Here is a 26,616-nt window from a genome sequence, read left to right as displayed (position 1 = left end):
ATAATAAACATGTTTTCCATCTGATTTACGCCTCTAATTCTATATTTACACGAATTATACATAATTTTTAAATGTGGGCGAAATCCAAGTTTTTTGTGGCCGACCAAGATTCATTTCTTCAGTATTATCGAACTTGGGAAATATGTGGTATTTATAAGGGTCACGAAAAAAATTAACTTTAGATAATTAATTAGCACAAAAATCATGATTAAAGCTTTTAAAAAGTCATATGCTCGATCGCAATTGCTAGTTTGATACATTTTTCTTACAAATTCAATATAAATTTTAAATGTGGGGGTTATGCATTTTCTTTCTGGGCAACCACGATTCGTTTCTTCAGTATTATCGAACTTGGGAAATATGTGGTATTTATAAGGGTTACGAAAAAAAATAACTTTAGATAATTAATTAACACAAAAATCATGATTAAAGCTTTTAAAAAGTCATATGCTCGATCGCAATTGCTAGTTTGATACATTTTTCTTACAAATTCAATATAAGTTTTAAATGTGGGGGTTATGCATTTTTTTTCTGGGCAACCACGATTCGTTTCTTCAGTATTATCGAACTTGGGAAATATGTGGTATTTATAAGGGTTACGAAAAAAAATAACTTTAGATAATTAATTAACACAAAAATCATGATTAAAGCTTTTAAAAAGTCATATGCTCGATCGCAATTGCTAGTTTGATACATTTTTCTTACAAATTCAATATAAATTTTAAATGTGGGGGTTATGCATTTTTTTTCTGGGCAACCACGATTCGTTTCTTCAGTATTATCGAACTTGGGAAATATGTGGTATTTATAAGGGTCACGAAAAAAATTAACTTTAGATAATTAATCAACACAAAAATCATGATTAAAGCTTTTAAAAAGTCATATGCTCGATCGCAATTGCTAGTTTGATACATTTTTCTTACAAATTCAATATAAATTTTAAATGTGGGGGTTATGCATTTTTTTCTGGGCAACCACGATTCGTTTCTTCAGTATTATCGAACTTGGGAAATATGTGGTCTTTATAAAGGTCACGAAAAAAATTAATTTTAGATAATTAATTAGCACCAAAGTAATGATTAAAGCTTTTAAAAAGTCATGTCCTCGATCGCAATTACAAGTTTGATACATTTTTCTTATAAATTCAATATAAATTTTAAATGTGGGGGTTTTGCTTTTTTTTTCTGGGCAACCACGATTCGTTTCTTCAGTATTATCGAATTTGGGAAATGTGTGGTCTTTATAAGGGTTACGAAAAAAATCAACTTTAAATAATTAATTAGCACCAAAATCATGATTAAAGTTTTTAAAAAGTCATATGCTCGATTGCAATTAATAGTTTGATATATTTTTGTTATAAATTCAATATGAATTTTAAATGTGGGGGTGATACATTTTTTTTCTGAAATTATATTGAAAACCAATATAAGATTAATATAAATAAACAATATTTACCCCAAATTCAAAATTATTATTTTAACCCATATTTAAAAATATTATTTAATTCATATAGAAAACAGAATTTAACTCATTGATAATATCTTAGGTAATACATAGCTCGATCAGCTCGATCGTAATTAATAGTTTGATATAAATTTTATATGAATTCAATATAAATTGTAAATATTATATTCACATTTATTTTTTCTTTATTATCGAACATTTACATTGGGAAATAAGTAACATTTACATTGGTCAAGAAAATAATCAATTTTAAATCATAAATTAGCGCCAAAAACATCTATGGTGACTCTTAAAAAACATATTTTTGAGAATTAATTAATTAATAGCTAAATTAATTAAATCCATTATTAAACGTGAAGATATGCAAAAATTTTCATTTTCGATATTCGTCTCATTACTATAACTACCCTACGGGAAGTTAAAAAAGCAATAAATAATTTAACTATATTGTATTTATTTATTAACTATATTATTTAACGATATTTTAAGTATGGCCATCATTCAATAAACAAAACAAAAACAAAATTATACAAGATTATAATAGTGCAAAAGTATCAGAATATATATATTAAATTTAAATAATGTGAGTAAACGAGAAAAAAATGTAAACAAAATGTTTGATAAAAAAACAAAACTTCGAATAAAATAAAAGTTAAATAATAAAATTTTGTGATTAGTCACATGCCTTGCTTAAATTTGTTTTACCCTGGTTTGGTATGTATTAATATTATTTAAATCTGTTATATCTGCTAGTAATATATCGATTTATATTTATAAATTTAGACGTTTTATATTTATTCATAGAATAAAAATTTCTGAAATTGCATCATATATACATGTATGTATGACCATACCATATATATGTACGAACATCTGTTTTTGAGAAACTACTCAAGAGTGTCTCTTCTTTCTTTCATATAACCGATGTTTGTATAAGACTATCTCACTTCGTGTACGATGCGAGTCCTTTCTTCTATGCGTGTCCTTTGTCCTACGACGAAATATTCTACCTGACTGTGTCAGTTGTGGCCAAAATTATTTTATACGTATTTTATGAACAAATATTATGTCATTGCACTTTTGTTTTATCTTTTTGATAGCAATTATTATTTATATTACTATACTAGTTTATTATTTATATTAATGTTATTTAAGAGTAAAAGTTTAATTAAAAAATTAACTTAAATTCAAACGAAGATTTTTTTAAATTTATTATTGTGTACATAGAAAAGAGTGTGATTATAAAAAATGTTTGTTGGTTAGTTCTTGAAGAAGGAAAGAATCCATAAGCCCAAAACGTAGAATAAAATAAGTGAAATATTAATTTTGTTTTGTGAAGATAAAATTTATTTTATATAATTCAGAAAAAAAATCAATAATAAATCTAAATATTTAAAATTTTATAAATATAAACATATTTGATATAATAATAATTAATGGCGTTTTTATTAATTTCGTTTTGAACATTTTCTAACTAACGTTTCACAGATTATGTAATTTACTAACTATCTCATATTGAAATGAATGAAAAAAGAGTTATATATAAACTTTGTTATATATAAAGTTTTTTTTAATGACTACTACACTGAATAAACTAATAACGACAAATTAATGAGCGTATACTTCGTAACATAAAATACAAAAACATAAAAACCGCCCTTTGATTAACAATGCTACACCTACACCATCAAACAAAGCGCAAGCCAAGCAGAGTTTCGTAATTTTCAGTAGACTGAAATTTGTTACGCAGTGCGTTTAGCAATTTTTGTTGAATTTAGAATTTGTTATAATATTAAAAAATATTCATAAAATATAGTAAGTCTTAGTTCGTGAATTTTGAGTGAATATTTAGTGAATAATAAAATGATCTATGATATCAAATATATAATAATTTGCTAAAAACTTATTTTGTGAACAGTTTATAATTAAAATTAAGCGGTTAAATAACGTAATTTTGAGTTTTATATTTAAAGCACGTAAGTATATTTATTACTTATATAAATCAACATACATATTTAGTAAACAATGATGTATTTTATATATTCTAGATTGACTAAATTGAAATGGATATAAAATCAGCTGTAATATAAAAACTATCACATAGCAAGAATGGATTTGGTAAAAGGTAATAAAAATATTAACAAACTTATTAAATGAAGACTTTTCAATAACTTATTATCGCTTTTGAATATTTGGTATTCGTATTTCCAACAATAGTTTTTTTGTTTTAATTTGAAACTATAATTGAGCTGTTTTAAATTAATGTTAAAATTTTCTATTTACTGTATTTTTAATTATTTCAGATTTGACTGTGATAGAGTTCTAGAAAATATGAGTTTTAGATAAACTACAATTATATTTACTGCAAAATAATGCCTGAAATGTTTTTTTTGCTAAAAGCTAAGTAATTGAATTTATGAGTTTATAAAATCAATATATTTCGAAAATATTGCTATAAAATATTAATAAATTTTATCTTATTTCAGGTGTAATCATGATCGAATTCAAGAAAATGTTAAAACATGTGTGAAAATAAAAAAAACATCGAAATAATAATTAAGTCTGCAAATTGTTTGAATGGCTTGGTCTTTGTACAATTACGGCGATAGGATTAACAAAAATTATGATTATAATTTATCATTAAAATCCTCTAAATTATTATAATGACTGAAAATATTTTGATTGTTTTGTATCTTGTTATCATAAAATAATGTGTAAATTGTTAATAAAGATATCAAGATTCAATACATAAACTATTTAAAAATGTATGTATTCATTTAGAATAAATAAACTTTTATTATCAATGAGTTAAATACTGTTTTTCTATATAAATTAAATAATATTTTTAAATGTGGGTTAAATAATAATTATGAATTTGGGGTAAATATTGTTTATTTATATTGAGCTTATATTGGTTTTTTATATAGGGTAAATATTGTTTATTTATATTAATCTTGTATTGGTTCTCAATATTGAGCTTATATTGGTTTTGAATGGGATTTTAATATTGTTTATCAATATTGGTTTTATATGGGGCCTTTATTGGTTTTAATATTGGATTTATATGGGAAAATGTTAACAGAATAATATTATAGCAATATTGGTAAACAATATAGAGCCCATAAAAAGTACAATATTGCGCCACGATTCATTTCTACTAGGGATTGGTCTTTTATGTGGAAGAATTGATCTATAAATATCAAATATAAAGTATTATTTAGTAAAAATTATAATAAAAAAATTATAATTTTTTCTTCACAGGAGTATCCAGTCCGCTTTCAAATAACCACGTTGGAAATAATCTTAATAACACACAAAATTCTCGAAACTATGTAACAGTTTCGTCCAAGTAAGTATTTTTTAAAAATAGCACAAATAGGGATATCAATTAAATTTATTCAGTATTAAATGTGCAAATAAAATATAACTTTTCTTGGATCTTATATTTAAAAAAAAAATAATTATGCTTTTATGCTAAGTTTCTTCAAAGCGACAAAAACAAGAAGAGTTTTATTTTTAATTTTATCATCCATCCAGATTTTATTTTACAATGCCAACGTATTTTATAAAAAAATGTATATGTTTTATTTGTAAATTATTATTCCTTTCAATAACATTTTTTGTTACAAGAACAAAATTTTTATAATAATAGTTTGATAAATAATTAATAAAGATTGTAAAAACTTGTTTGCAGATTTAGAAGAGATTTTAAATACTGTTTAAATACTCTTATTAATTTGTATTCACTTTTATCTATTTATTCCTTTACAATAAATCAAAATTTGAAAAGCTTGATAAATAATTAATAAATATATTTTCCCTACAGATTCAGAAGAAATTGTGGAAAACAAACCATATTAAAAGTTTTAATATTGATCATTGCAATTCTTCTAATAGCTGTAATAGTGTTGGCAGTTTTATGTAAGTTATTATGTAAAAAATTAATTTTATATTTTAAAATATTTACATGTTTCCTTGGGCAAAAATTATCAGATGATCGATATTGTTGAGTAAATACTCAAAAAAATCTGAAAAAACTTGTTTTTTACCTTACCTAATTGGACTATATGGAACTTACTATTGTTTAAATAATCCTACTATCATTTTCATGAAATGTACTGTTTTTCATCAAGTTTTTATCAGATTATTGTAAATTTAAAACATTTATTCCTATTATTAGGACAACAGTGTTAGAGCCCAATAATCTATTATAACAATTCGAAGTAGAATATTATACTAAGTCCTTTTATAAGTCATCTACTTCATTTATAAATTTCACGTTTTCCACAAAGTTTTTCCTCGTCATGCAATGAAGAAAAACTTTGTGGAAAACGTCTCATCGCATTTCAATTTTATTGTCTGAAGTTTATTTTTACGAAATAAAACGTTACTTGTAATTCAAGGCAAATTGTACGACAATCGACATTGAAAGTTTTACTCAAGAACTGTAAAGGACACAAGTTAAAAATAAATTGTTCTTGTGTTTTTTACAATTCTGCAGAAAAACTACTTGTTGAAAGGATAAAAGATGGAAATAATTTAACATTGAATATAACGATTTTATATAAATAATATAAGTAATATTGTAATTGAGTATAACGATGTGTATTTAATATTTAATTATCTATTTTTGAATTCAAAGTCATTTTATTCGAAATATTTTTATAGGACTGTATGCAACTGTTGGCATGGAGTCGTAGTAAATTTTATCTAGTTTCTGCCAAGCCAACTAAAAAAGAGTGCCCCCATATGAAGTTTGTGAAATATTTGACAAAAACTGAAATATGTCTGAAATTGAATTCAAAGTCATTCTATTCAAAACCCTTATATCGGGGTGTATATAACTGTTGGCATGAAATTGTATCAAATTTTATAAAAGATGGCCCCCATATAAAGTTTGTGAGTTATTTGACAAAAACTAAAAAAATGTCCCAAATCCACTATGAAAAATAAAATTCAAAGTCGTTTTTGCTAAGTTCGTCAGAAAAACTACTAGCTTACAAAATAAGGTCAAATTTTGCTTTCAATAAATAATAACTTCTGCTAAATTTGATGTCAAAATGACTTGGAACATCCAGAAAATAAAGTAGCAAATCGGATTTTCTGTCAAAAATATAAACTTGAGAAAATTCAACCAGCAATCAACCTACAACTACAACTGTTATTTACTTTATTTTAATCACATTACAATACATATAGAATATTTAATACAACCCAAAATTAAAGTCAATAGTTAATATTTGTCTGTCATATTTTTCTATAGAAATCTAGATCAACGTAATTTATCGAAGTTATCTATATTATCGTTTAACAAAAACTCTATATAAGTTTTATTTTGTATGGCAATCAATTTGGTTAAAATTTGGAACGAGGTTGAATAATTTATAAGCGGAAAAATATTTTGTTTGCCGTGAAAATCGAATTAAACCCGATTTGACTTCACGAACCTTGTACTCGATAAAGGTACTAAATAATTAATATTATGTGCCACATAATTGTATTTCACTTTATTAATATTTTACAATTACTAATTGATAATTATAACTCAGAGAATTGATTTATATTGTGTTTTGACAAACTGTGTTACAAATATTTTAATACTGCAATTCAACTTAATTAGAATTGATATTTAGCATCTGAGTTCTGTGTATTACAGATCTATCTATAATAATTTATTTAGTACTTAATTTTATTTAGTAAAAATAAAAATGCTTCCTTCAAAATATACCAATTTATTTTAGTGTTGCTTGTTTCGCAATCTTCATGGCACGAGAGTTTATTTTACATAGTTTTTAACATTAACATAAAAATGGCGGATATATGGGATGATGGGAGAAAAACACCATTACCAAAATCACTAAACATAATTTCAGTACATTTGAATTTTTTTTAACTTTAAATTTAGTTTTTATATAATTATCACTTTAATATTTTAGTTACTTATATCTAAATTTATCTCTATCTATTTCTTAGTTTTTCAATAGGCCGTATGCAGTATGTTAAATCAATAATTCGATTAGGCAATTCAATCATATGACACAAAAACATTTCAACGAATGCTAAAAAAAACTTTGCCGCAACATCATTCATTATTCATTTAATAATCACTTTGTAAACGAAAAAGGCTTTGTAGACGAATTAAAACTTTGTGCAAATAAAAAACTTTATCTATCGTACAAATTATCAAACAAAAGTTCAATAGTTTTATAAGATTTTATAGATTTTTTAAAGTTAGGACTATAGATAAAATTCATATACTACTAGTCTAAAAAAAATAAAACTATATATAAGTGGTATTTTGCCTTAAGTTGTATGGACTTCTCGATATATGCAAATATAAGTTGATTATTTGCACATATCGAGAAGTCCATACAACTTGCTTTAAGGCAAAATACCACTTACAACTAGCTTTATCTTATTGGAATTGAGAGTTAGCAACTTTAGAAATTGTGAAGATTAAAATTTTTTAAATTTTGACATGGCTCCTTAAAACTTTGATGAGTTTCAATAATATAAAGCATTTTCCTTATTATTATATGAAGTATCATCAAAATCGTCAAAACAAATCAATAGTAAATTAGAACGATATTTATGTGATATATATCGTTAAATTTTTTAAAGGATTTTTCAAGATTTTTAGCTAAAACTTGGACAAAAAGAACAGCTAATTTAAAAGAAACTGAATTATCAAATGGTTGTAATTTATCAAATAGCTCATAAATTTTTGAAATCGGTGCAGCAGTTTCTGAGAAAAGTTTGACAAAAGGTCAATTTTGATATCAGAAGATTCAAAACGACCTAAAACGTCGAGAAACCATGAAATTAGCTAATCAGACTTTTTCTTGGAATTAAAAAATACTAGGAAAATTCTAGTATCTAATAAAATTTAATTAATTAATTCAATTTTAATAATTAATTAATTCAATTTTAATAAATTAAATAATTTCAAAAGATTAGCAGAAATGAGATTTCATAATACGTTGGACAAAGTTTTTTTAAAAATTATGGACATTTTTTTCATGAAAAGTGTTTTTTTTCGAAAAATATAAATATGACAAGATATATCAATGTGTTTATAAATACTATAATATTATTTTATATAAATAAAGAGTCTTAGAAGTTATCAATAAAATTTTTGTAATAAAAATTATTACAATTTTGAGCAGTTTCTAAATACTGATCATGGAAAAACTTATAATAGTATTCAAATATGTCTATATATTTTTATTTAAAAAATAAAATAAGTAATAAATAACTAAATTAGTATTATCAATCTCATTTTGAGTTCTAATATTTATTATTTTATAATAACTCAAACATTTAATATATCATCGATTTAAGATTTATTTTTATTAGTTATTTAGTTACTTTGTTTTGATAGTAGAAATATGATTTTTAATAAGTTTTAAAAAAAAATCTATTCTAAATTCAATAGTTTGCAAGTGATTAGGAAAAATTTAATATTTTTTTAAATATAAATTATATGGGCAAACTGGTTTTGGTCCTAATTTTTTACTGTGAACCGATTTACATGAAAATTTGGAATTAGGCTCATCTTACCTTTAAGTTCGGAAGGTAAAAATTGAACTACCTGCTACAAAATTTGTTTATTAAAAAATTTCGTTATAATGAATATATTTGAGGGGCATTCATTAATCAAGTGATTGACTTTTAAGGTCCTTTTAAACTCCTTTCCTCTTGCTTTTACGTGGTGATATTCAAAATTAACCCCCTGACCAACATCAAGTGTATTTTTAGTACAAAGAAAATCGAAAAATTTTGGGATTGTTTTGAAAAATATTAGGATTTTTTTGCTAAACCCCAATTTCTCGAGGTGACATTTTGTGTTTTTTTTGTCAAACCTCTTTGCCCCTTTTCAGCCTCATGTATGGACTCTTTAAAGATATATGCAAAAAAAAGATGAAAAACGTAAGAAAGTCAGGCTTTTTTGAAAAATTGTATGAAATGTGTTTTTCTTAAAATTAGGCTATTTATCAATATTAAAAAATTTGGTCACAAAAAAGCAACCTCTCCCATGCTGGGTGTGGAGTTCAAAATTCACTTTATGAATTTTTTACTTTGAAAGTTAAGGGCAAGATGAACCCAATTCCAAAATTAGATGCAAATCGGTTTATATTTAGAAAAAAACGGTGGCAGCGCCTTATTTTATGCTCCAATGACTGTCAGATTTGACAGTTCTTAATAATGCAATCTTATATTAAAAACTGTCACAAATTGTTAATATGTCAAACTATAATTACTCTGTTATAAATGTAAACGGTTTTATATATTATATATCTACCTAGACAATATTAAAATATAATTAATCGCATTATATCTTTTATTTACATTTTTGTAACGACAAATGACAAGTTCTGAAGCGTTAAAACAGTTTGACACCGTTTAACGTACATCTTATAGGCAACATAAAATCATTCTCTAATATTATTTAAGAGAATTTTGCATATACTACAGTGTTTAATAATAATTATTTTTATAGATTACCTTAGAACCAATGGAGTCTGCGAAACCCAGGCCTGCATCAGAGCCTCCAGCATGTTGGCTTTGAGTATGAACCGAACTTTAGATCCTTGCGACGATTTTTATAAATATGCATGTGGAGCTTGGCATATGGAACATCCAAGGTAATAACACAACACTAAATTTACAAATTAACGTTTTTATTTAACAAATTAGTTAATTTATTGTTGACTAACAAGTATGAACTGTTTTTGCAACTGACAAACGTCAAACGCCAAAGGCGCCATTTTGATATTTGCAAGTGTTGCCAACAGCACTTCAAGAAGACACAAAATTGTTTACATATATCGATAAATGTATTTTAAATAAACTTTACAATTTAAGATTAGAATTTTGAAATTTACATTACGTATTTCTATTTAATGAGTTTTTTAATTGCAAAACTTTATATAATGTTTATATATTATATGAATAAACTCAAAAAATCTGTTGGTAAATGTGCAACTTCACTTCATTGAAATGTCAAATGAATTTGAATTCAAATTGTGAAGTAAACTGTAAAATTTCAGTTCTTGATTATAAATGTTGAAGAAATATTATTTTATATAATTTATGTATGTGTTTTTTAGACCAAGTGAATCATCTTCATACGATTGGTTCAACGACCGCCAAACTCGAATTTTGCGCCAAGTTCGAGACTACCTCAGATTGGAACCGGACACCAAACAAAAACTACCATTACCTCTAAAACAATCACGTTGGATGTACAAAGCCTGCATGGATACCGGTTTGTATTTAAATATATGTACAACCTCCTTACAAACAACACTATTTATTACTTTACTTTTAGAAAAATTGGAGGACCTTTCGTACGCACCCATTGTAAACTATCTTCACTCCATTCAAATGCCGGCTGTCCCGACATATTTTTTAGATAAAGTAGACGTTACAAATATGTTTTCAAATTTGACTAATTATGTTATGAATAATGAAGGCGCGTATATTACAAATTTTGATTGGATTATTACTTGTGCAGCTCATAAAAGATTGAGTACAGCGGATCTTTTAATCGGTAAATAAATTTCAAACACACATTTGGTAAATCACAATAAATTGCTTTGTTGAATATGCAAAGTTTGTAATTTTGTCTTAAAATAGGTTTTGCTGTGTATCCTCATCCAATGAATGGTTCCAGAACTATTATGCTGGTTGGATCTCCTGAAAATACTAATCCGTTGCCGAGGTATAAATAAAAAGTTTAGATAACGTCCTGTACCCACGTCTACAATTGAAACGTTCCAAATTTTTTAATTAACTATCCTATATTTTTTAATATCCTATTTGATGTCCTGTCTTTGTGATTCATTTATCGTCTTTAGCATAAGCAGTATAAAAAAAAAATCAGAAAAAATATAGTATCTGGGGTAAAAGTACAATATCACACTTGATTTTACCACACAACATAATTGCTTCAATAATTTAGTCTATAACTCTCATACATTAGTTGTTTTTTGGCAATTATAATTTCTAAAGTACATATTTCCTACTAGTAATTTAATACACATCATTGTTTATGTTCAAATCTTAGATGAATCAATTTGTAAAATCTAGTTCATATGTGCATTATTCAATCTAAGATCAACTTGCTAAATATTCCATATCCAATGCCAAACAAATAAATTTTTCAGACATGTGACAAAATTCTAAATCATTATAATAAGTAGAAATATTTTTTGTATTGTTAAATAATTTAGTAAAGTAAACTAAAATGCGACATGCATTAGTTTAAAAAAAATTATTTGCAATTTTGGATTTAATTCAGTTTTATTAAACATTAAAATTATTAAATATAATTGCATCTGCCAACTGTTGACTGTATCTTATATTCTTTCTATTTCTGGCACATCTCAGCTGCTTTACGGCAATAATAATGTAGACATTACATTTTTCCTGTACATTTTATTCTAATACTATCTAGGCTCATAATGTGACATTAGAACAAAGTCAAACCTGTTTTTCTCTTGCAACTTGTCCTCATGAAAACCGCCATAAAGAATTATTTTATTAGGGTAAGAAATATAATTCTATGATTCTCTCTTAACTTTTCTACTAATTAGTGCCATTCGATTTTCATCTTTCTTTAAAAAAGTTTGTGTGTTTTTCAGCCGTGTAAATGACTAAATCGATTTCAAAAATTTAAAAACCATTTGATGAAACTTGAAGAAGACTCGATATGCTTTTGATTGTTTTGTATTGTTAAATAATTTAGTAAGGTAAACCCAAATGCGATATGCATAAGTTTAAAAAAATAATGTATATGCAATTTTGGACTTGTTGCGTTATGTATTAAACTGAATTACATAATGTCATCTGCCAAACATATACTGTTGACTGTATCTTATATTATTTTAATTTCTGGCACATCTCAGCTGCTTTACGGCAATAATAATGTAGACATTACATTTTTCTTGTATATTACGTTCTAATATTATCTAGGCTCATAATTTCAGCTAAATTCAAATTTCAAGTAAATTGACATTTCTAACAGATCAAATGTTTTCAATGTCAAACAATGATAAGTGTTTTTTTGTAATTTTTGCCATTTATTTCTACATTATTACCATAGCTGGGCATTAACTCGTTAATCCGTTAATCGTTAATTAACGAAGTTAACATTTTGATTAACGGATTAACTTTTAAGTTAACTTTTAAAAATGTTAACGGACACGTTAACTTCCGTTAAAATGCAAGAAGTCCGTTAATCGTTAATCCAATGCCTACTATTTACCGCACGGCACAGCTTTAGCCATAGGCTTTAGCCAATGCCTTATTAAACGGCATAGAGAAAAGATTTGGACTACTCCTGAATGATGAACAGTGCCAACTTGCCGCGGCATTTCACCCAAAGTTTCGGTTAATGTGGCTGTAAACGTATGGCAGCAGTAGAGAGGAATGCAGTAAGAAAATGCACGGAAAAAAAGGTAGATGATGCCTTATGGCAAGAAGCAGCGAAAAATTCGAAGGACAGAGATAGTTTAAGTGGCGGAGGGAGCAATGCGAGTAACAACGATGATGACGAGAAGGAAGACTTTTTCAATTCTGTCACTCAGTCTATAGAAAAACCAAAGAGCTACAAACTCTTTAAAGAACTAGCTGTAAGTGGAATTCTGTCTTAAGGCAATTAAGGCATCGTGCCTTAAGGCAAATTGCTGGAACTTCCCGTACCAAAAATTATTATATTTTTAAAAACGATTAACATTTTTGAAAAAAAATTACTTCGAAAAAATAAGATTTTTGAGAAACTATAAACTATTGGACAAAAAATTAATTTTTTTTAAAAAAAAAAAAATGTTTTCTTTATTTTGACATATTTTGGAAGATCTGAACTTTTTTTCAAAGCAATTTTACTGCTTTAGGACTGCATAGAGACAAAATATAAAGCGCGTAAGCGCCGCGTCGCCGTCTAACAAATAAACATTGGTACGGAACCCAAAGAAATGCAAACAACTTATTGTTAAAATCTCTATAAAATATCTGACAATTTGATGTGCATATGTCTAATGATCATTTTGACCGCCAAATGGCATTTTTTTTTACTTTTTTCATTAGATCTCCGAAACCGCTAGACCTGCCTTCATGAAAAATTGATCAGTTCTTCATAATTGTCAATACAAGTAAAATGTTTTTTGAATTATTAAAATCGGACGCTCCGTTCTCTTAAAAACTGAGTTACCGTTTTTGGGTCAATTTTGCCCCATATCTTCGGAACGGCTAGACCTGCCTTTGTCAAAAACTAATCAGCACGTCTTCTTGTCAATACGAATCGAATGTTTTTTGAATTATTCAAATCGGTTGATCCGTGTTCCCGAAATCGTCGACGAAAATTTGTATCCATACACATACATACACGCACACACACACATACATTCATTTTTTCTAAGGTATGCCAAAATATTCAGAAACGTTTGAAACGTCGAGAAATGCAAAAATTTTCATTTTCGATTTTTTTGCGATTACTATAACTTGCCCTACGGGAAGTTAAAAAAACTCTTTCCCTTTATTTAGAAAAAATTCTTGTAAAAACAATATGCAATCATAAAAACGGAAAGTTGACCAATAGCGTTATCACGGTATGTGATAATTGTGCCATTTTCCTTATACACACGGAAGTGTGCATAAAACGCGCGAGGGGTTAAATTACACATTTGAATTATACAAGTATTTTGTTTTATTCATAACCTGTTAACTTCCAGAACCTAAACTAATAAGTTTTTTAAGTTCACTAACGCAACGATATAAAAATGTAATTTTACACATATTAACGGATTAACGATTAACGTTAACTTGCGTTAATTCTTCCGAAATGTAACGCTTTAACGTTTAACGAAGTTAACTTTTTTTGTAGCGGATTAACGATTAACGAAGTTAACTATTTGATTAACGGTGCCCAGCTATGATTATTACTATAGTTTTATCGTTCATTAAATCTTAAAAATTTCCTTTAACAAACTCCAAAAACATTTATCAAAATCCGATTAACCGTTTAGGAGACGTGTCAAATCATATACCCGTACAGAAGAATTTTATATATAAGATAACAAAAATTTTTTTTTTTTTTTTTTTTATATATATTTTTAACAGCGATCAGAACTATGAGTTCTATGAGCTGTTGTGATCAACTATTTTACAATTATTATAGATGGCAACCCAAACAGTTGTCCCATCTCTATGAGCTGAATTTTTATTTTTTATTACAATTGTTGTAATAGTGATGACTTTTACTTCCAAGTGGCATGTTGCCACTACAGCTATGCCCACGAAAGGCCATTTTCACTTGAAATCATATTTGAAAATCTATAATTTCAAGTGAAAATTTGGTATCAAGCTGCTTTGATACCGAACCGACCGAGGTTGGATTCGAACCCGGGACTAGGATTTGCTAGCCCACGTTCTTACCACGGGACCACGGCCGGCCCCAAGATAACAAAAATAGCAAAATTTAAGTTTGTCAAACTTGTCTTTCTAGTTACAAAGAGTTGTCTAAACGTTTGGAAAAAGTGCGACGTGCCATGAGTACAAAAGAACGTTCTCCAAATCAAAAACGTTACCTAACTTTCATTCGTGACGTCACTTTAAATTACATAACTGAAGTGACTCAATTGGAAGGGACTCCTCCAGTTGACTTGATGCAAAGACTGGATGATGCTGCTGAAGCAATTTATAATCTGGAAGAGAAACTTTACGAGGTAAATTATAAACTTATATATAAAAATGTAGCTCTCGATCAAATGATTCGGTAAAACTCGAAAACAGCTAAACCGATTTGGCCAGTCTTAGTCTTGAAAAATTTGTGCTAATCAGTAAGTTGTCGGAAATACGAGATATTATTTCAAACTCGCGTAGAAACTTTACATTTTTAATTAGAAAATTTTTCTAGAAGCGTAATTTGAATAAAACAATGGACGGTGGCTAATACGTCAAATGTCAAACGTTTTCGACAGATGATGTTCAATTACGTTTAATAGGATGTTTTACGTAAATATTATTTAATTATGATTAAATTGTAGTAAGTAGTTTTGTTTGTAGTTTTATTTATGCACAAAAACGTTATTAAACGGGTCGCAAGAGTTACTAGAAACTCAAAATATCAACTTTTTTGAAATGTTAATATAAAAATGCTCTTTTGGCATTGTAGCACCCTTTTTTTGCAAATTGTATTTTTCTCAAACACGGCGCTCTGAAAGATCTCATTTGTATAATTATATACTCATTGGTATTTATAAAACATTTTCTAGGTTATATTATTTTTTATTTATGTTATTTAAATTCAGAACCTAAATTTGGTATCGATCAAAAAGGACATTTTGTCGAATAACATTTTCCCAGTTATAATTTCCCAGAATTTATCGAAAATAGATAGTAATATAAGAAGGTTTGGGGTCAAAAAGGTCTACCATCGATGTGTCAAAAACCAGTAAAGTTAAGCATTGTTTAACAACAATATTTGAAAGTAGAGGGAAAATTTTGTATAACTAGCTATAACCGTGATTCTCATGACTTTGCTATCGGGAGATAAATGGTAATATTTAAAAATCCATAATAAAAGTATTTTCTTTCGTTAGTAGTTTTTTAGCATTAGTTAAAAATGTAATTATTTTGTAAAATCCTTTAAAATTAAAATAAGACATTAAACCTGTTTGCCACTTGACCGTTCCAAGTTACCCCGCCTGTAGCATAAAAAGGTCTTGATAAAAAATGTTTGAAAGACAGCAAAAAAACACATTTCTACAATGATGAAGTAGCTGACAGTTTTACTTAATGTAGTCAGATAATTGTTTGTTTGAAATGTGTTATTTGTTGTGATATAATTGGTTTGATTATTATAATATAATTAATATTTGCTCAAAGTCAAATTGGACCTTTGTGCCTCGCCCTGCTCTACATATATACTTTTTATTGATTTTATTTAAATTCATCAAATGTTACTTGAAACTTTTCAAAAAGCAGGTCAAAGAACAAATACTTAATTCATTTTCTATCTCTCTTCGCAGAAATTTGAAAATTATGTATAAGCTTAGTAGTGTTATTTACAATTATTCACAAAATTCAGAATCCAAAAAGAATGTGAAAAACTTGAAACGTAATCAATAAGTCGAAAGACCAAAAAAAAAGACTTGGATCGGATTATACCATGTTTTCTATAGAAAGTGTATAAAACTTGCAGTTTGATTGTATTGACAAAATATAGACAAACTAATGGAGTTTATTGTTTTTATAATACCCCATTGTATATAGCATTCAAACACATCCTTATACACCAGAAGTATTAATATTGTTGATTCTCTAGAAATTGTTTAGAATATACCTTACTTAGCAAAACAACGTTTGCCGGGTCAGCTAGTAACTTATACTTTTAGTAGAATTATTCAGTAAAATATTTATTTTTTTACAGATAAACGAAATGGCCAAAAACATCTCGTTGAATTCAACCGCAGATCTGATGTCGTCGATGAAAGAAATAACTGTCGAGGAATTACAGGTAAATCAGCAAGTCAAGACAATTTTATTTAAAATATAAAACAGTTGATATATTTACCAGACCGAGACAAATCTTTGTTTGGATGGTGAAGTCGATTCCGACAAACAACCCCATGATTTGTGGTCGCGATACATCCAAAAATTATTTGAAGGTATACAATCAGGAGTCAATGTAACTGGAGATAAAATTCTTATAGACGATTCGGTGAGCACGTGTTAACTTTATTACATTTAAAGGCAAAATTTAGAACAAAGTATTTTTCAGGAAATATTCTACTTATGTTCAATAAATCGTTTAATGCATACACATCCAGCACGAGAGTTAGAATTGTATTTATGGTGGCAAATTATGGAAATCCTTAGTGTACATACAACTAAAACCATGAGACAACTGTATGATAGATATGCTGGTCAAGTATTAGGCAAAACAGTTTGCCAAATAAGGTAAATTAACTAGTTTTTATTTTATTTCTTACATAATGACAAATATATACAGTTCAGGTACGTGAACTAAAAAAACATATTCAAGGAACATTTTATTTATGACTATATGATAACCAAATCAATGGTAATCACAGATGAAACTAGCTTTAAATGCACCAAATTTAATGGTGATCGCTCTTCAAAAACTCTTCATAATCGATATGTGTAAATAATCGACTTAATCAATAATAAATAAATTAATTTATGAGTGATTAAAAGTATTCCGAGTGGATTTATTACACATAATTGAAAACGAACGAACACGTTAACTCGGAGTATTTTGTAAAAGCAAATTCTCGAAAATCAATAATTTTTATAACTGAACCAGTTTCCGTAGGACTTTAATGGTTTAGTATGTTCAAAAAGACCACGTACTAAGTAAATCGTCTAATTTTAATTTTAACAAACGTCAAAAAACTTCTCAATTTTTCAAACTTTGATGAATTTTTAAAATTAAGCTACTTGTCGTAAAGCAGTAATATTTCAGTAAGTTCTATAAGACCATAATATATATCGCCAAAAAAGTTCCATAAAAATCGGCTTAAATTTTTTTTTTCAACAGTTATTTACAAGAAAACGGCTCGGTAGGTTTTCACCTAGAACTAATCAGTATCATTCCCAACTAATATCTTTTGAACAGTTTTTGATTTTTTTAAATCGTTTCGGTAGTATGACTTTAAATGTGAACGAAAAGTTTAACACTTTTTTCCAAATTACAAAGATACGGCTCGGCAGATCGTCGCTCAAAACTGACAAACGATAGTCCTCATTGAGATACATCAAATGGTTTTTAAATTTCTGAAATCGGTTTAGGTGTTTTTGAGCAAACGTCGATCAAAGGTCTAATTTTGACAAATGCCAAAAAATGATACTAATTTTTGCAAACTTTGACGAATTTTTAAAGCTAAACCAGTTGTCGTAGGGCCTAATATTTTAGTATGATCTAGAAGACTATGATCTAGAAGACTATAGTCAAAAAAATAATAATAAAAATCGTCGAAAAAGAAATTTTTAACACTTTATTACAAGAAAACGGCCCGGCCGATCTTTACCAAAAACTAATTAGCACGATTCCCAACCAATATCTTTCGAACAGTTTTTGAATTTTCAAAATCGATTTGATGAATTTAGCCAATATTGGAAAACAGATACACAACAGTGTCCCAGAACTCAACGTCACGGGGTGATAGTATACATTAAAAAAAAAACTGTATAGTTTGAAAATTGAGAATTTCAGTGTAACCTAAAGCTACGGAACTGTGAACATTTTTGGTTATTCTATGGTTAATTTTTATTATTATTGTTTATTTAAACAGTACTAACTAGTGTGGTGGGTGGCATCGTGCCCTGAGGCAAATTGCTGGAACTTCCCGTAACGTAACGAAATGTTCGAGGAATACTGAATTTTTTCAAATAGATTATTATAAATATTGTAACATTGTCTAATATTTATAAGAATTATATAAACTGAATTGCAAAGTTGAAATTATTTGTTTAAAGTATATCAGAACTTTAGTCAGAATTAAAAATAACATGTGAATTATTATTTTCGATATACAAAAAATTAAAAAAAAAAAATTGAAACAATTTTTTTTCCAAAATCAATTATTTTGTTAAGACAAGCAGAAAGTTCTTTGAATCAATTGAATCTGACGCTTAGTTCTCTCAAAAACTGCCATTTTTTGTACGTTTCGCTCTGTATCTCCGAAATAGCTGGGCCTACCTTTGCGAAAAACTAATAACCCCTTTTCCCAATTATTACTAATTGAATGTTTTTTAGATCATTCAAATCGGATGCTCCGTTCTCTCAAAAACTCGATTTCTATTTTCTGCACTCTTTGCTCGTTATCTCCGTACCTGCTGGACCTGCCTCTACCAAAAACTAATCAGCACATCTCCTTATCAATAGGAATCGAATGTTTTTTAAACCATTCAAATCGGTTGATCCGTACGCCCGAAAACGTGGGCGAAAATTTGTATCCATACATACATACACACACGCACACACACATCCATTTTTTCTGAAGTATGCCAAAATGTTCAGAAACCTTCAAAACGTCGAGAAATGTAAAAATTTTCAATTCCGATTTTCGGCCCATTACAATAACTTACCCTACGGGAAGTTAATAATAAACAATACTTTGGAATCGTAACGTGAATAACAGTCCTAGGACCACAATCTAAATTAATGACACAATTTCCCACAAGTTGTCTAAAATTGTAATTATTTTCATATAATTTTTTTAAAATCGGTCGACTTTGAGAGCCCCTGTTTCAAAAAAATTGTACTAAAGTATGTAGGCACACACATACTTTCTCCAAATGGTCTCATTCGATTCAGAATGGCTTGAAACATTGAGAAAACATAAAATCAACTAATCGGATTTTTTGATGAAAACATAAACTTCTACTTCGGGAAGTTAAAAATACCACCTACAATTTAGTCTTTTACGAGTATTTTTACCATGTATTATTTTTAGGACAAGTCACTGTACCTCCAAAGTCACCGATATGTTCGGTATGGCACTTGGGCGCACTTTAGCAACGGAATCCTTTATTATTGAAACCAGGCCGAGGGTTGCAGAAATGTTGAGAGATATCAGAAAAGCTTTCGAGCAATCTGTTATGAAGGAACAAAAGTGGATGGATGCTGCCACAAGGGTTGCTACTGCTGATAAATCGAGACGAATGAAGGAACATATTGGATTTCCTGAATGGCTATTGGATGACCAGAAATTGGAACAGTATTATAGAGGGGTAAGTAGATACTTAAAATTATCTTATATATAAAAATGAATCGCAAAATGTGTCGGTAAGCGCATAACTTAACAACGCCTGGACCGATTTGTCCAATTCCATTTTTAAAATGTTCGCTGAAGTCCCAGGATGGTTCTTACGGCGAGAAAAAATCGAATAATTGCCGGGCAAACCCTAAAAACAGCCCTTTCTCTTTTTCTCATACAAACGTTTCCTAACTAAAACGTAGAATCAATTTGAGCTTTATGACTATTGTGGGAGTTTATTCTATTATATCCATTACGACTCCCACATTGGTGACCTACCACGATTGAAATGAAGACAAAGAAGGAGTTTTATTTGACAAGTCCAATTGTTTATTTACAAACACTAGCCTGCTTCATTTCCCCACACTATTATATAAAGTTTATATTAAATCACAAGCACTCACTGTATATTCCATCTAAACGATTATGCGGATTTTGATAAATCTTTTTGAAGTTTGTTAAAGAAATTTTCTAGGATGTATGTGATTATAAAGTACTGGGATGTATGTGCAATATTGTAGAAGTAAATGGAAAAAATTGCAAAAAACGACTTGTGATTGTTTGGATTGAAAACAAATAAAAACAATGATCTACCAAAAGTTTCAATTTACTTATGAACCTAGACTATGTTGGAATAAGTATAACAAATTTGTGATTATGAATAAGAAAAATGAAACGTCTATATTATTATTGACAAAAAGCAGCTGAGATGTGCCAGAAATTAAAATAATATAAGATTCAGTATATGTATGGCAGATTGAATGATGCACATATGAACAGGATATGACAAACTAATTCTCTTAAAATATGAAATTAAGTATTAATCAGAGTCGGTCCTATCTTGAATACGATGCATGCGAAAAATACGAGCGCACTACTTAGGGGGCGCCAACACAAAATACGGATATTAAATTTTCAATATAGTTTTTTAATACATAATTTCTTTGCATCTGTTACTAATCGTTCCATAATATTTTTAAAATTTGTAAAAATTTCACTTTATAACAACTTTATAAGATGAATACATACAATTCGGCCCTCACGATATCGATTAGGAGAAGTTTAAGATGCAGGATATTGAATAATAAAAAATTAAATTAATTCAATCCAACATGAAGTACCTTGTAATGTTATGGGGATGGCTATTTTATACCGTTTAAAAGACTTCAATTTCTAATATAGTGTGGGAATTGAGACTCATCATATTATTTAAAGCAATTATACATTTAACATTTCATATTATAAATGTATATGCATTTTGGCGTGAAGAGTAATTTAAAAAACAATAATTATTATTTTTAGGTAAACGGTAAATATTAGTATATTACATTAAAAAATTGTAGACATATGTACAGGATGTCGGATCATCTAGTATTTAATATATTTTTTATTTTTTTAGGTTTTGATAAGTGAATCCACACACATGGAAAATATGTTATCGGTGCTAAATTGGCGTATGAGATTGCAATTGGAGTCCTTGCATTCTGCTGAGGATGGCATGCATAATTGGGCTACGGATCCAATAAGTGTCAATGCTTTTCATACTTTTCAAACAAACGCTATAAGTAAGTTTATGAAATCAAACTATATAATAGAAATTATGGGGCAATTCTGCCGTAACAGAGCTCATAACATAGCGTTGTCGTGGCAACGCTATCTTATGCTTATTATTGGTCGTAATCTATCTATTTGCTGTGAGATCAAGCGTGTTTTACATATAAACTAGTGGTGTATGGCATTGTGCCTTAAGACAAATTACTGCTACTTCCCGTACCGTAACGAAATGTTCGAGGAATACTGAATGTTTTCAAATAAATTATTATAAATAAATACTGTAACATTGTCAGAATTACAATTATAATCTAAATTATGTTTGGTATACAAAAAAAAAGTTTTTTTTTCGCAAAAGCAATTGTTTTGTCAACACAAGCAGAAAATTTTTTGAATCATTCAATTTGGATGCTTATTTCTCTCAAAAACTGTTATATTTTGTACAAGTGAGGTTCACGTGAGGTTTTTAGAAGGAGGTAAGGTTTGACGAAAAATCACAAAAATTATTACGTGTATTTATTTTTTAACTGATTTTTTTCAAAAAATTCAGCAAAATTACAGCTTTTTCACGTAATTTTGAATATCACCAAAAATCCTTAAAAAGTTGCTTACGTGATTAATGGACGCCCCCTTATTATTATGTTTGAGATGTTAATTTAATAATTTAGTTTGACTTGGCAACTAATAACTACAGAAATTTTGATCTCATACTGAATTCTGTATAGTTGTTTAGTAGTAGTAGGTACGACTAAGGCGACTAAATTTTTGAAAAATATAAATAAACCTATTCGAATATGAAAATGAAATTTCAACAATTGTTAGCCAACTAAATTATTATTCTATAAAAACTAGAAAAAAAAAATCTTTTAAATTAATTGCACTAAATAGTGCAGAATTATTTTCTTAGAGGGTACGACTTAGGCAACCTCGCCCTATATAAAAAAGGAAAATAAAGAAAACATCCACCAAATGAAATTACTTTAAAACAATTCGATTTCAATACTTTATTTATTAGACAATTAGATCATAGACAACAATCGGTTTTATTAAAATTTTGGTAAAGGTTTTATAAAAAAAAATCAATAAGGCTGAAAAAAGCAGCGAAGTTTAGGTAAGACAATAAATTTTACCAATTGTTAGCCAACTAAATAATTATTCAATAAACAGTAAAAAAATCTTTTAAAATAATTCACTGAATAGTGCAGAATTACTTACTTAGGGGGTACGAGTTAGGCAACTTTACCCAATATAAGAAAGTAAAATAAATATAACTTTCACCCATCATCGAATAAAATTATTTAAAAACAGTTCTATTTTAATATATTATTTAAAAGACAATTACAATGGATTTAATAATTTTTTAAATGAAAAAATCAATAAGGCTGAAAAATGCAACAAAGTTTAGAAGTTAATCATAAAATTAGAACTTTATATTTAAAATTTTCAAAAATTTTAGAGCATTTATACTCTTCATATTAATATCTAAAATAATGTTTAAAATCTTTGTACTCAATTTATAAATTTCATTTGGTCGATTTTACAATTATAGATTTAGGACCAAAATTTGAGATTTTATGCTTTATAGAAATGCTAAACTTTTAGTAGTTAATATAGTAGAATTCTTTCTTCTCTCAATTTTATCACCAAATTCAGTGTTTTTTATCAATTAGCAATGAATTTATATTTTTGTAAAGATTTTTCTAAATATGTTGGACGCAGCTGTTCCAATAGCAATATTACAATATCCATTTTATCATCTTGGTCTTGAGTAAGTAGACACAAATTCAATGAAATCTAAAATTAAAAAAAAATATTTCAAGTATGATTTAATGTCTTATTACATTTATTTAAATATTTTAAAATTTTAGGGCTCTGAACTATGGTTCTTTAGGATCAATTCTTGGACACGAGTTGACACATGGATTTGATGATAGTGGTAATAAATATTCATCCATTAATTTTAATTTTTTTAACTATCTAAATATCTTCATCAAACTGAATTCAAATATACTATAATAAATATGAATAGAAAATTACTAATAGATTTTATTTTTAGGCAGACAATACGATAAAGAAGGAAATTTGCGCCAATGGTGGTCTGAAGATACAGTAGAAAAATACATTGAAAAAACCAAATGTTTTATTGACCAATATAGCAAGTTTTATATGCCGGACATTGGAGAATATGTAAGAAAATTTAACTATATACTGATTTTATATTATAATAATAAAAGTATTAATAAATTTGGCTAAAGATCAAATTTTGGTCGACATACACACGTATATTGTTTGATGCCAAATGATTCAAAATATAGAATAAGTAAATACAATTTTCTGACAAAAATATAAGCTTTTCCTCCGGAAAGTTGAAAATTAAAATAATTTATAAACAACTGTAGATAATTATTATAGATATTTTCAGTATTTGTAACTGGGTGTAAGTGGCATTTTACCTTAAAGAAAGTTGCATAAACTTAAATAATTGACATAAATAATAGGACTCAAAATTTAGCAACTTTTTATATTGTGAAATTTCAACTGGTTATTTCGAAAAAACGTTCGACAAAACTAGTCAAATTTTGGCATACCGTATTTTGGGTGTCGAATTATTCAAAATTCCTTGAAACATCTAAAATAAACATTAAATTAATAAACATTTTCTACGCAAAGTTAAAAATAAACTTAAGGCAAATTGCTGGAACTTCCCATACCGTAATGAAATATTCGAGAAATTTTAAACGTTTTCAAATATATTATTACAAATACTGTAACTTTCATTATTTTTGCTATCTTGTTATGTCCGAGCAAATCAAATGTAAATCATAAATCTCCAGAATTTATCTCCAGAACATTAACAATCGTCATTTCATTTCGAATTTAATTTCAAAAAAATAGTTGCCACGAAATTACACAAAATTGAAAAATTGCTCCCGTTTAGTCACAGTCTAAACGCATTTGCAAATAATTCTGTGCGATATTTTTACTTATACTGCGCTTAACTAGGCGGCATTTTCACATTTTTCAATAGTTTTCACAAAATTGGAAAAGTGCTCCAGTACATAAACAGTCTAAACGCTCTTGGGTAAACATTTGTACCAGAGTGGCGCTTAGACTGTGGGTAGCATGAGTAATTTTTTGAATTTTTAATCCAAAATTACAAAAATTTTTTATTGAAAATAAAAAATGATATAATAATTTTTTATCCTCAAAAGCAATTGTTTTGTCAATACAAGCAGAAAGTTTTTTAAATCATTCAAATCGGACGCTTAGTTCACTCAAGAATTGCCATTTTTGCACAGCTCTGTATCTTCGAAATGGCGGGACCTGTTTTTGCCAAAAACTAATCACCTCTTCTCCCAAACATTACAAATTGAATGTTTTTTAGATCATTCAAATCCGATACTCCGTTCTCTCAAAAACTCGATTTGTATTTTCTGCACTCTTTGCTCCGTATCTCCGTAACGGCTGGACCTGCCTTTGCCAAAAACAAATCAGCACATCTCCCTGACATTAAAATCGGTTAATCCGTGCGCCCCAAAACGTGGGAAAAAATGCGGACATACTAAACTAATTATCAAGAATTTTTTATATATTTGAGATTTATTGTGTTTGTATTTCAGATAAATGGTGAATTAACTTTGGGTGAAAATATTGCTGATAATGGAGGTCTTAGAGAAGCATTTGCTGCTTATCAAATATATATCAAGGAAAATGGAAGAGAATCGTATTTGCCAGGATTTGAAGACTTTACACACGAACAATTGTTTTTTCTATCTTATGGAAACGTAAGTAGAAGATGACAATATTTACTTCTAATCGACAGTTTGCTTCATTTTTCTCCGTTTTTTCTCTTCTTACATAAGTCGCCAATAATATGCATTATGGTTTGTCTTATTAGTTCTTCTTAGTTTTTCATAAGATAAGTAGAAGACACTCTTTTCTCACGATAAGTTTGATTCAGGTTACCTTCTACAATTATACCTAGCAGTTTTTTTTCTCACTCATTGCGTTTAGTGTAAAGAAGAATAAAAATAAACATGCCATCTAATTTGATTTAAAAAATCTTAAAAAAACAATGAATATTTCTCATTGAGAAAACTTGACAAATGCCATGGAAAATTTGCTCATCGTCACATAAAATTATATAGTAATCTAATACTTATAATAAAAAAAATTATAATAAAAAAAATTCACTACAGGACTTCCCCAAATATTGGTTCATTTAATCTTCCTTATTCTTCCTCAACAATACAGCGTAATATCTTGAAACTTATTTTGAAGGAGTTTTAGTCACACTTCTTTAGAGTCCTTTTTTTATCCACGGAGAGTCATTTCCTAAATCTTTAATATGTAGTGCTTATAATTTATTCTTATATTTACTTCATTTTTAAATTCCAGCTTTGGTGTGAAACTTCAACACCAGAATCTTCCCGATGGGCCTTAGAAGACGAACACTGTCCAGGAAAATATCGCCTTAGAGGTGTTCTAACAAATTCCAAAGAATTTTCCAAAGCTTGGAAGTGCAAATTAGGCAGTGGAATGAATCCTAATAACGATAAGTGTACTATATGGTGAATGCCCTAAATAGAATAATAATTTTCAGTCAAAAATATTGACTTGTTACAACTAATAAATGATATAGATAGGAAAATATCGCTTTAGAAGAGTTCTAACAAATTCCAGGGAATTTTACAAATAGATTGATAATATTTCAGTCAAAAATTGACTATTTACAACTGATAAATGATATTTTTGAAATAACGATAGAAGTGATTATAATGATATTTTGAAATAACGATAGAAGTGAAATTATAAT

The 26,616-nt window shown here is 27.9% G+C and overlaps 2 protein-coding genes across 2 annotated transcripts; both read left to right on the top strand.

Moving 5' to 3' along the window:
- Positions 1-3,573: 3,573 nt before the first annotated feature.
- On the top strand, positions 3,574-17,431 carry LOC113389626 (membrane metallo-endopeptidase-like 1). The gene is made up of 9 exons (XM_026626644.1): positions 3,574-3,589; positions 9,965-10,109; positions 10,575-10,732; positions 10,796-11,017; positions 11,104-11,188; positions 14,972-15,191; positions 16,898-16,984; positions 17,045-17,188; positions 17,249-17,431. The coding sequence occupies exons 1-9, from the start codon at positions 3,574-3,576 to the stop codon at positions 17,429-17,431; spliced, it is 1,260 nt and encodes a 419-aa protein (XP_026482429.1).
- Positions 17,432-20,033: 2,602 nt separating this feature from the next.
- LOC113389299 (neprilysin-1-like) lies at positions 20,034-26,434 on the top strand. Its single transcript, XM_026626346.1, has 7 exons — positions 20,034-20,223; positions 21,649-21,814; positions 23,520-23,568; positions 23,669-23,736; positions 23,857-23,987; positions 25,421-25,585; positions 26,199-26,434. The coding sequence occupies exons 1-7, from the start codon at positions 20,053-20,055 to the stop codon at positions 26,373-26,375; spliced, it is 927 nt and encodes a 308-aa protein (XP_026482131.1). The 5' UTR covers positions 20,034-20,052; the 3' UTR covers positions 26,376-26,434.
- The last annotated feature ends 182 nt before the right edge of the window (positions 26,435-26,616 follow it).

Source organism: Ctenocephalides felis, unplaced genomic scaffold (genome assembly GCF_003426905.1).
Source record: "Ctenocephalides felis isolate EL2017-DRISC unplaced genomic scaffold, ASM342690v1 CF-g0.4_SCAFFOLD_03573, whole genome shotgun sequence".
NCBI lineage: Eukaryota > Metazoa > Arthropoda > Insecta > Siphonaptera > Pulicidae > Ctenocephalides > Ctenocephalides felis.
This window is presented reverse-complemented; position numbering and strand designations above follow the sequence as displayed.

Excerpts from the sequence above, each read along its gene's own strand:
- LOC113389626 (XM_026626644.1), top strand. Across the intron at positions 11,018-11,103 it reads TACAGCGGATCTTTTAATCG|GTTTTGCTGTGTATCCTCAT; the intron begins GTAAATAAATTT and ends GTCTTAAAATAG. Across the intron at positions 16,985-17,044 it reads TAACTGTCGAGGAATTACAG|ACCGAGACAAATCTTTGTTT; the intron begins GTAAATCAGCAA and ends TATATTTACCAG.
- LOC113389299 (XM_026626346.1), top strand. The coding sequence starts at position 20,053 with ATGTTGAGAGATATCAGAAAAGCTTTCGAGCAATCTGTTATGAAGGAA. Across the intron at positions 20,224-21,648 it reads TGGAACAGTATTATAGAGGG|GTTTTGATAAGTGAATCCAC; the intron begins GTAAGTAGATAC and ends TTATTTTTTTAG. Across the intron at positions 23,569-23,668 it reads TTTTATCATCTTGGTCTTGA|GGCTCTGAACTATGGTTCTT; the intron begins GTAAGTAGACAC and ends TTAAAATTTTAG.